At 40.3% G+C, this 12,009-nt stretch overlaps 1 protein-coding gene across 3 annotated transcripts in view; it reads left to right on the top strand.

Annotated features, from left to right (window-relative positions):
* Window positions 1-12,009, top strand: part of LOC5500668 (poly [ADP-ribose] polymerase tankyrase) — a 72,352-nt gene that overhangs the window by 37,555 nt on the left and 22,788 nt on the right. For all 3 annotated transcript variants that reach the window (XM_048728162.1, XM_048728161.1, XM_048728163.1), the window contains exons 27-34: window positions 7,466-7,685; window positions 7,910-8,087; window positions 9,188-9,264; window positions 9,732-9,824; window positions 9,894-10,053; window positions 10,406-10,558; window positions 11,039-11,156; window positions 11,791-11,896. In XM_048728162.1, coding sequence (XP_048584119.1) covers window positions 7,466-7,685; window positions 7,910-8,087; window positions 9,188-9,264; window positions 9,732-9,824; window positions 9,894-10,053; window positions 10,406-10,558; window positions 11,039-11,156; window positions 11,791-11,896 — 1,105 coding nt within the window. The remainder of the gene's footprint in view (window positions 1-7,465; window positions 7,686-7,909; window positions 8,088-9,187; window positions 9,265-9,731; window positions 9,825-9,893; window positions 10,054-10,405; window positions 10,559-11,038; window positions 11,157-11,790; window positions 11,897-12,009) is intronic.

Below are 12,009 nucleotides of genomic sequence, written 5' to 3'. Positions count from 1 at the left end.
ACTGTATCTAGTAACACAGGTATACTGTATCTAGTAACACAGGTATACTGTATCTAGTAACACAGGTACGCTGTATCTAGTAACACAGGTATACTGTATCTAGTAACACAGGTATACTGTATCTAGTAACACAGGTATGCTGTATCTAGTAACACAGGTATGCTGTATCTAGTAACACAGGTATCCTGTATCTAGTAACACAGGTACACTGTATCTAGTAACACAGGTATACTGTATCTAGTAACACAGGTATCCTGTATCTAGTAACACAGGTAAACTGTATCTAGTAACACAGGTACGCTGTATCTCGTAACACAGGTATACTGTATCTAGTAATACAGGTACGCTGTATCTAGTAACACAGGTACGCTGTATCTAGTAACACAGGTACGCTGTATCTAGTAACACAGGTACGCTGTATCTAGTAACACAGGTACGCTGTATCTAGTAACACAGGTACGCTGTATCTAGTAACACAGGTACACTGTATCTAGTAACACAGGTATACTGTATCTAGTAACACAGGTACACTGTATCTAGTAACACAGGTATACTGTATCTAGTAACACAGGTACACTGTATCTAGTAACACAGGTACACTGTATCTAGTAACACAGGTATACTGTATCTAGTAACACAGGTATACTGTATCTAGTAACACAGGTATACTGTATCTAGTAACACAGGTACGCTGTATCTAGTAACACAGGTACACTGTATCTAGTATCACAGGTATACTGTATCTAGTAACACAGGTAGACTGTATCTAGTAACACAGGTACGCTGTATCTAGTAACACAGGTACACTGTATCTAGTAACACAGGTACACTGTATCTAGTAACACAGGTACACTGTATCTAGTAACACAGGTATACTGTATCTAGTAACACAGGTACGCTGTATCTAGTAACACAGGTACGCTGTATCTAGTAACACAGGTACGCTGTATCTAGTAACACAGGTATACTGTATCTAGTAACACAGGTACGCTGTATCTAGTAACACAGGTATACTGTATCTAGTAACACAGGTATACTGTATCTAGTAACACAGGTATACTGTATCTAGTAACACAGGTATACTGTATCTAGTAACACAGGTATACTGTATCTAGTAACACAGGTACGCTGTATCTAGTAACAGGTACGCTGTATCTAGTAACACAGGTATACTGTATCTAGTAACACAGGTATACTGTATCTAGTAACACAGGTATACTGTATCTAGTAACACAGGTACGCTGTATCTAGTAACAGGTACGCTGTATCTAGTAACACAGGTATACTGTATCTAGTAACACAGGTACACTGTATCTAGTAACACATGTATACTGTATCTAGTAACACAGGTATACTGTATCTAGTAACACAGGTACACTGTATCTAGTAACACAGGTATACTGTATCTAGTAACACAGGTATACTGTATCTAGTATCACAGGTACGCTGTATCTAGTAACACAGGTATACTGTATCTAGTAACACAGGTAAACTGTATCTAGTAACACAGGTATACTGTATCTAGTAACACACGTACGCTGTATCTAGTAACACAGGTACGCTGTATCTAGTAACACAGGTACGCTGTATCTAGTAACACATGTATACTGTATCTAGTAACACAGGTACGCTGTACCTAGTAACACAGGTAAACTGTATCTAGTAACACAAGTATACTGTATCTAGTAACACAGGTATACTGTATCTAGTAACACAGGTACACTGTATCTAGTAACACAGGTATACTGTATCTAGTAACACAGGTATGCTGTATCTAGTAACACAGGTACACTGTATCTAGTAACACAGGTACACTGTATCTAGTAACACAGGTACACTGTATCTAGTAACACAGGTACACTGTATCTAGTAACACAGGTACGCTGTATCTAGTAACACAGGTATACTGTATCTAGTAACACAGGTACGCTGTATCTAGTAACACAGGTACGCTGTATCTAGTAACACAGGTATACTGTATCTAGTAACACAGGTACGCTGTATCTAGTAACACAGGTATACTGTATCTAGTAACACAGGTATACTGTATCTAGTAACACAGGTATACTGTATCTAGTAACACAGGTATACTGTATCTAGTAACACAGGTATACTGTATCTAGTAACACAGGTACGCTGTATCTAGTAACAGGTACGCTGTATCTAGTAACACAGGTATACTGTATCTAGTAACACAGGTATACTGTATCTAGTAACACAGGTATACTGTATCTAGTAACACAGGTACGCTGTATCTAGTAACAGGTACGCTGTATCTAGTAACACAGGTATACTGTATCTAGTAACACAGGTACACTGTATCTAGTAACACATGTATACTGTATCTAGTAACACAGGTATACTGTATCTAGTAACACAGGTACACTGTATCTAGTAACACAGGTATACTGTATCTAGTAACACAGGTATACTGTATCTAGTATCACAGGTACGCTGTATCTAGTAACACAGGTATACTGTATCTAGTAACACAGGTAAACTGTATCTAGTAACACAGGTATACTGTATCTAGTAACACACGTACGCTGTATCTAGTAACACAGGTACGCTGTATCTAGTAACACAGGTACGCTGTATCTAGTAACACATGTATACTGTATCTAGTAACACAGGTACGCTGTACCTAGTAACACAGGTAAACTGTATCTAGTAACACAAGTATACTGTATCTAGTAACACAGGTATACTGTATCTAGTAACACAGGTACACTGTATCTAGTAACACAGGTATACTGTATCTAGTAACACAGGTATGCTGTATCTAGTAACACAGGTACACTGTATCTAGTAACACAGGTACACTGTATCTAGTAACACAGGTACACTGTATCTAGTAACACAGGTACACTGTATCTAGTAACACAGGTATCCTGTATCTAGTAACACAGGTACGCTGTATCTAGTAACACAGGTACACTGTATCTAGTAACACAGGTACACTGTATCTAGTAACACAGGTACACTGTATCTAGTAACACAGGTACACTGTATCTAGTAACACAGGTATACTGTATCTAGTAACACAGGTACACTGTATCTAGTAACACAGGTATACTGTATCTAGTAACACAGGTATACTGTATCTAGTAACACAGGTACGCTGTATCTAGTAACACAGGTATACTGTATCTAGTAACACAGGTACGCTGTATCTAGTAACACAGGTACGCTGTATCTAGTAACACAGGTACGCTGTATCTAGTAACACAGGTACACTGTATCTAGTAACACAGGTACACTGTATCTAGTAACACAGGTACACTGTATCTAGTAACACAGGTACACTGTATCTAGTAACACAGGTACACTGTATCTAGTAACACAGGTATACTGTATCTAGTAACACAGGTACACTGTATCTAGTAACACAGGTACACTGTATCTAGTAACACAGGTACGCTGTATCTAGTAACACAGGTATACTGTATCTAGTAACACAGGTACACTGTATCTAGTAACACAGGTACACTGTATCTAGTAACACAGGTACACTGTATCTAGTAACACAGGTATACTGTATCTAGTAACACAGGTATACTGTATCTAGTAAAACAGGTATACTGTATCTAGTAACACAGGTATACTGTATCTAGTAACACAGGTATACTGTATCTAGTAACACAGGTATACTGTATCTAGTAACACAGGTATACTGTATCTAGTAACACAGGTATACTGTATCTAGTAACACAGGTATACTGTATCTAGTAACACAGGTACACTGTATCTAGTAACACAGGTATCCTGTATCTAGTAACACAGGTACGCTGTATCTAGTAACACAGGTACGCTGTATCTAGTAACACAGGTATACTGTATCTAGTAACACAGGTACGCTGTATCTAGTAACACAGGTATACTGTATCTAGTAACACAGGTACGCTGTATCTAGTAACACAGGTACGCTGTATCTTGTAACACAGGTACGCTGTATCTAGTAACACAGGTATCCTGTATCTAGTAACACAGGTACACTGTATCTAGTAACACAGGTATCCTGTATCTAGTAACACAGGTATACTGTATCTAGTAACACAGGTACACTGTATCTAGTAACACAGGTACGCTGTATCTAGTAACACAGGTATACTGTATCTAGTAACACAGGTACACTGTATCTAGTAACACAGGTACGCTGTATCTAGTAACACAAGTACACTGTATCTAGTAACACAGGTATACTGTATCTAGTAACACAGGTATACTGTATCTAGTAACACAGGTATACTGTATCTAGTAACACAGGTATACTGTATCTAGTAACACAGGTATACTGTATCTAGTAACACAGGTACGCTGTATCTAGTAACACAGGTATACTGTATCTAGTAACACAGGTACGCTGTATCTAGTAACACAGGTACGCTGTATCTAGTAACACAGGTATACTGTATCTAGTAACACAGGTATCCTGTATCTAGTAACACAGGTATCCTGTATCTAGTAACACAGGTACACTGTATCTAGTAACACAGGTATACTGTATCTAGTAACACAGGTATACTGTATCTAGTAACACAGGTATGCTGTATCTAGTAACACAAGTACACTGTATCTAGTAACACAGGTACACTGTATCTAGTAACACAGGTATCCTGTATCTAGTAACACAGGTACGCTGTATCTAGTAACACAGGTATACTGTATCTAGTAACACAGGTATACTGTATCTAGTAACACAGGTACGCTGTATCTAGTAACACAGGTATACTGTATCTGGTAACACAGGTATCCTGTATCTAGTAACACAGGTATACTGTATCTAGTAACACAGGTATCCTGTATCTAGTAACACAGGTACGCTGTATCTAGTAACACAGGTATACTGTATCTAGTAACACAGGTACGCTGTATCTAGTAACACAGGTATACTGTATCTAGTAACACAGGTACGCTGTATCTAGTAACACAGGTATACTGTATCTAGTAACACAGGTACGCTGTATCTAGTAACACAGGTACACTGTATCTAGTAACACAGGTATACTGTATCTAGTAACACAGGTATACTGTATCTGGTAACACAGGTAGACTGTATCTAGTAAAACAGGTATACTGTATCTAGTAACACAGGTATACTGTATCTAGTAACACAGGTATACTGTATCTAGTAACACAGGTATACTGTATCTAGTAACACAGGTACGCTGTATCTAGTAACACAGGTATACTGTATCTAGTAACACAGGCATACTGTATCTAGTAACACAGGTACGCTTTATCTAGTAACACAGGTACACTGTATCTAGTAACACAGGTATACTGTATCTAGTAACACAGGTATACTGTATCTAGTAACACAGGTATACTGTATCTAGTAACACAGGTATACTGTATCTAGTAACACAGGTATACTGTATCTAGTAACACAGGTATGCTGTATCTAGTAACACAGGTACACTGTATCTAGTAACACAGGTACGCTGTATCTAGTAACACAGGTACGCTGTATCTAGTAACACAGGTATACTGTATCTAGTAACACAGGTATACTGTATCTAGTAAAACAGGTATACTGTATCTAGTAACACAGGTATACTGTATCTAGTAACACAGGTATACTGTATCTAGTAACACAGGTATACTGTATCTAGTAACACAGGTACGCTGTATCTAGTAACACAGGTATACTGTATCTAGTAACACAGGCATACTGTATCTAGTAACACAGGTACGCTTTATCTAGTAACACAGGTACACTGTATCTAGTAACACAGGTATACTGTATCTAGTAACACAGGTATACTGTATCTAGTAACACAGGTATACTGTATCTAGTAACACAGGTATACTGTATCTAGTAACACAGGTATACTGTATCTAGTAACACAGGTATGCTGTATCTAGTAACACAGGTACACTGTATCTAGTAACACAGGTATACTGTATCTAGTAACACAGGTACGCTGTATCTAGTAACACAGGTATACTGTATCTAGTAACACAGGTACGCTGTATCTAGTAACACAGGTACACTGTATCTAGTAACACAGGTATCCTGTATCTAGTAACACAGGTACACTGTATCTAGTAACACAGGTACACTGTATCTAGTAACACAGGTATACTGTATCTAGTAACACAGGCATACTGTATCTAGTAACACAGGTACACTGTATCTAGTAACACAGGTATACTGTATCTAGTAACACAGTTACACTGTATCTAGTAACACAGGTATACTGTATCTAGTAACACAGTTACACTGTATCTAGTAACACAGGTACACTGTATCTAGTAACACAGGTATACTGTATCTAGTAACACAGGTACACTGTATCTAGTAACACAGGTACACTGTATCTAGTAACACAGGTACACTGTATCTAGTAACACAGGTATACTGTATCTAGTAACACAGGTACGCTGTATCTAGTAACACAGGTACACTGTATCTAGTAACACAGGTATACTGTATCTAGTAACACAGGTATACTGTATCTGGTAACACAGGTACGCTGTATCTAGTAACACAGGTACACTGTATCTAGTAACACAGGTATACTGTATCTAGCAACACAGGTATACTGTATCTAGTAACACAGGTATGCTGTATCTAGTAACACAGGTAGACTGTATCTAGTAACACAGGTACCTTTTATCTAGTAGCACAGGTACGCTGTATCTAGTAACACAGGTATACTGTATCTAGTAACACAGGTATACTGTATCTAGTAACACAGGTACGCTGTATCTAGTAACACAGGTACGCTGTATCTAGTAACACAGGTATACTGTATCTAGTAACACAGGTATACTGTATCTAGTAACACAGGTATACTGTATCTAGTAACACAGGTACGCTGTATCTAGTAACACAGGTATACTGTATCATCTAGTAACACAGGTATACTGTATCTAGTAACACAGGTATACTGTATCTAGTAACACAGGTATACTGTATCTAGTAACACAGGTACACTGTATCTAGTAACACAGGTACGCTGTATCTAGTAACACAGGTACGCTGTATCTAGTAACACAGGTACGCTGTATCTAAACACAGGTATACTGTATCTAGTAACACAGGTACGCTGTATCTAGTAACACAGGTACGCTGTATCTAGTAACACAGGTATACTGTATCTAGTAACACAGGTATGCTGTATCTAGTAACACAGGTATACTGTATCTAGTAACACAGGTATACTGTATCTAGTAACACAGGTATACTGTATCTAGTAACACAGGTATACTGTATCTAGTAACACAGGTACGCTGTATCTAGTAACACAGGTACACTGTATCTAGTAACACAGGTACACTGTATCTAGTAACACAGGTATACTGTATCTAGTAACACAGGTATACTGTATCTAGTAACACAGGTACACTGTATCTAGTAACACAGGTACCTTTTATCTAGTAGGACATCACGATTGTGTCTAATAAAGGGGTGGCTGATGGACATTCTTTAACAAATCACGGTTTTGTCTAATTTTAGCAACTCCTATGGTCCAGTCGCTTCTCGAAGCTGGCGCTCACGTGAATACCGCTGACTCTCATGCTCGCACGCCACTACACTACGCAGTAAACGCGACCACTGGAGGCTTCGAGTCGCTCACGGAGACAGAGGATCTGGTCATCAAACATGGCGGCGATATCGCGGCCCAAGACATCAAGGGGAGAATTCTGCTGCACTACGCATTTGTCAAGCTTAAGAAGTATGTTGCTGCTCTTGATTTTTCCCTTATTCTTCCCTTTGTGTTTTTAATGGTCCAGTATTGAATATCAAAAGCCACTAAATAGCGCTTACAAATCAGCCAACAGATTTCTTTGTCAGAAAAGACTTATTTACATTCAAATATTTTATTTTTTCGTCGTTCTCTGGTGTGGCGTGGACAGCCTGTGTTTATTGTTCATTGGTCTTCGTTTCTTACTTTTCCAGGCACACGGACGCCAGTCTTTCTGACCCAGTCTCTATCTGCTCGCTGCTTTTGGAAGCCATGGCTGAACATGGCAAGGATATGAGCAAACTCCTCAACACGCATGACAAGTTTGGGCAGACACCGCTGCACCGAGCCGCCATCCGAGGCGCCACTATATGCTGTCTGAATGTGCTTCAGGTAAATCAGATAAATGGATTAATAATAATAAATGAAAATAAAATCAAAATGAAGATGAAAATGAAATGATAATAATGATAATGTAATATTTTATTATGATTATATCTTGGATGATAATCACCTAACTTGTAAATAAGATAGATATAGGCAAGGCATAATCACCTAACTTCAGGTAACGATAGATATAGGCAAGGCAGGGACCCTTGGTGGCGCAGATCGTTGTGCCTTTGCCTGGGCCTTTTACCACTTGGTTCAGCAACAACAAAAACAACAACAACAACAACAGCAACAACAACAACAACAACAACAACCACAACCACAAATAACCAATTCAATATCTGCCATGTTCCGTGTTCAGACATAAGTCATATGGTACCTGCCCGAGGTGCCCCCATGGCTTCGACTCGACACGTTGCATCTGCGCTCTCGCAATTCAGCATTCCATCTCCAAGAAGGGTCATGACCACCTTCCCAAATCTATTTATTCTATTCATCTGTTTATCTTTTGCCCAATTGCAAAAGTGGGATTCAGGTTTGCTAGTGCGCGAATACAGCGTGGTCGTGTCGCAGGCAAATCGCTAGAGGCCGACTGAACTGCCGCCATACAACCCCTTTTCTGACAACAGAATACGGCTTATGGCCAAATTTGTTTGATTTCTTGGATGAAGAAAGGCCAGAGAACCCGGGGAAAAGAGAAAAGGCGAAAACCAACAAAACTAATGTCGAAACTGGGAATCGAAACCCCGAACCCAGTGGTCGAGGCTTGTGGTCTAAAGATGAACGCTCTGCCAACTGCGCCATTGGGCTTCCCGTAAGATATCGTGGAAGGGCACAAGAAACGGAGAAATATGATCAGCGGAAGCCTGCCAATACATAGTTTAGGTATCGATCTTCCAAAGTTACCTGCTTGAGATAGGAACACTACATACTACCAACGATATGATTTAATGTATTTTATTCGCGATGTGCTTTAATGGCTAGCTTCTCTACGAAGGCCAAAGGTATATCCAAGCCTACGCTCTTCATTCTTTCCTCTATTTCCCACAACCAGCACGCGTATGTAGGCTTATTTTGACCTTATCTTTTCTTGTTTCTTTCAGAGAGGCGCGCGTATTGATGCCATAGATAATGATGGCAATACTCCCTTCTCACTCGCCGCAAGGCATGGCCACCACAGGTAAACCATAGACCTGGGAGACTTTCAGTCCACCACAGGTAAACCATAGACCTGGGAAACTTTCAGTCCACCACAGGTAAACCATAGCCCGCTAGTCAAGGTAACTTTTTTGTGTGAATTCAGTACAGCTCGTGGTAGCTTAAATTTGTGTCTAAAGGTTGATGAATTTAGCAGAACTCGTGGTAGGTCATTACTAGAATACCTGGGTCGCCTGGGAGAAAGTTAAGATCGTCTATAAAGGAGTTAATGGCCTGAAACCAAAATATATTACAGAAAAATTCACGTCTTTTAGACAACTCAGTACACAAGAAACAAGGAACGCGAAAACATATATCATTTTGCCAAAAGTAAAAAAAAAAATAGTTTGTCGAAAAGACTTTCGCTTTCAGCGCAGCAAAGCATTAATCCACTAATTTGGTGATTTTATCTCTTGATATTCGCTTATTTGGGTTAATATTCTTTTACAGTTGTGCCATGATGTTCATTCAAATGAATGCCCCCGCAAGGTGTGACGTCATCACACCTGTCACGCCAGAACAGCGTAACAAATACGAAAAACAGTAGGTCACGCAATTTTTGTCACGCGCCACGGGACCTCTTCCGACACCATTTTGTGATTATCATTTCAGGCGTCGATCGGCGATGTGGGTGTGGCAGGAGACGGTCAATCTTCACCCCCCTACCCCGGTCATTGTGTCCGCTTTCCGGTCCGTGGTTGAGCATGGCTGGCAGGGCGTGGCACATCTCATGCTGGACACGGCCGGACTTGACTTCATGGTCGCACTCAGGGTAAGACTGCAAAGGCAGCACACCGTAAGTTCCAAGCCATTAGACCACGACAATCGAGTCAATCGTTACCGTTGCTGTAATTTGATCGATCTCTCGCGTACCTCTTCTAGGCTGTGTTTGACACACGCGTACCTTTTCTAGGCTGTGTTTCACACGCGCGTACCTCCTCTTAGCTGTATTTGACACGCGCGTACCTCTAAGCTGTGTTTGACACGCGCGTACCTCCTCTAAGCTGTGTTTGACACGCGCGTACCTCTAAGCTGTGTTTGACACGTGCGTACCTCCTCTAAGATGTGTTTGACACGCGAGTACCTCCTCTAAGCTGTGTTTGACACGCGCGTACATTTTCTAGGCTGTGTTTGAGGCACGAAAGATGGATCTCGCGTGGACGCTGCTCAGAAAACAGCGCAAGGATTCCAGCATCCAGGAGACAGATTCCAATGGTCTCAGCTTGTTGCATTTGTTGGCGGAGTTCGCTACCACGTTTGGCGACGTCGAGAATAAGGTATACAGTGATAAAAATGATGTTCTAGCTTCATATCATAATCATAATCATCATCATAATCATCTACATCATCATCATCTTTTTCCAAAACGCCATCATCTTCACCCTTATAATGATATTTGTCTACCAATATCATTATTATCATCATCATAATCTTATTAAAACAACAGTAGCATCTTTACCACTTCCATAATCATCAATGTCGCTATGTCATTCAGGTGACAATTGCTATATTAGAATATCAGCTTGAGGAGGTTTGTGTTGCATATACGTTAAAACCAATCAGGATACGAGGAACGTACTTTGTGATTGACATGAACTTTACTCGCCTACCAACCAACGAGGCGAAAATCCTCCAAGTTATCAAGTTTCTGTCAATCAGTACTGTCACCCTCGTCATCATCATCGTTACTTTCTTATAACTTTGTCTTGGTGACCATCGCGCGTCTCGCTATAAGCACCTTTTTTGTTTTTATTCAGATTGCAGTTCACTTACTCCAGAGAGGCGTGTCTCCGTCCGCTTTAGACAGCAGAGGGGCACTTCCCTTGCACTACGCCGCAATAAACGGGAACAAGGGACTTTGCGAACTACTGCTTCGTACGTATATCCTTCATGGGATCCCCTCTCTAGGAACCCGGTCATTAAGAACATGGGATCCCACTCCGTGGCCCCCCTCTCAATAAGGACACCTTGTTATAAAGGGCAGTTTTTAAAGAACCAATTAAAGAAGCTCCGTATATAGCGTAACCACGCACTAGAGACACCTCATTATTAAGGGCTGCTTCCAAAGAACCACCAATAGAAGGAGCCCTATATAAATACGGAAGCTTCTCTAGGGACAACTCGATCTTAGGGACAGCTTCCGAATATAAGGATACCCACAGTTCTCTTGGTCCTAAAGTGTCCTTTTTGGCGGGATTTTCACCTTTAGACACGAATGGCCCATGGTTTAAAGATAACGTCACATTGGCCTTTGCTTTGAGTACATTACTGTCATTTGAAAGTAATAGATTGCGGGCGTCGTTGTAACTTGCATCGGTATTAAGCGCATACTCATACATAATTCGCACTCATAGACATTGTCTACAATACCTTTGGCACTTTAAACCATCGATTTTGATCAGCCAAGGATAAGGCTTTTCTTTAATGATTATTTTGTAATATTTATTTTGTTATTTGATATCGACCTCTCTAAGACATGGTTTCCTAATGTGGTTTCTTATTGTTTCAGGTTACAACCCGTCTACGTTGAACGTGGCTGATCCCAATGGCATGACCCCATTGGCATGCGCGTTTGAAACGACATCCAACCTCGCGACCAGATTTGAATTGATCAAGTAAGAGTGTGGTCGTAAATCTGACACCAGAAAAGAATGGTGACCAGCGAAAACCAATCACAAGCCGAGACTCAGATTACAGAATATCTTTCTTGTATGTGATTGGATCGCGT

This window comes from Nematostella vectensis, chromosome 5 (genome assembly GCF_932526225.1).
Source record: "Nematostella vectensis chromosome 5, jaNemVect1.1, whole genome shotgun sequence".
In the NCBI taxonomy this organism is placed as follows: domain Eukaryota; kingdom Metazoa; phylum Cnidaria; class Anthozoa; order Actiniaria; family Edwardsiidae; genus Nematostella; species Nematostella vectensis.
This window is presented reverse-complemented; position numbering and strand designations above follow the sequence as displayed.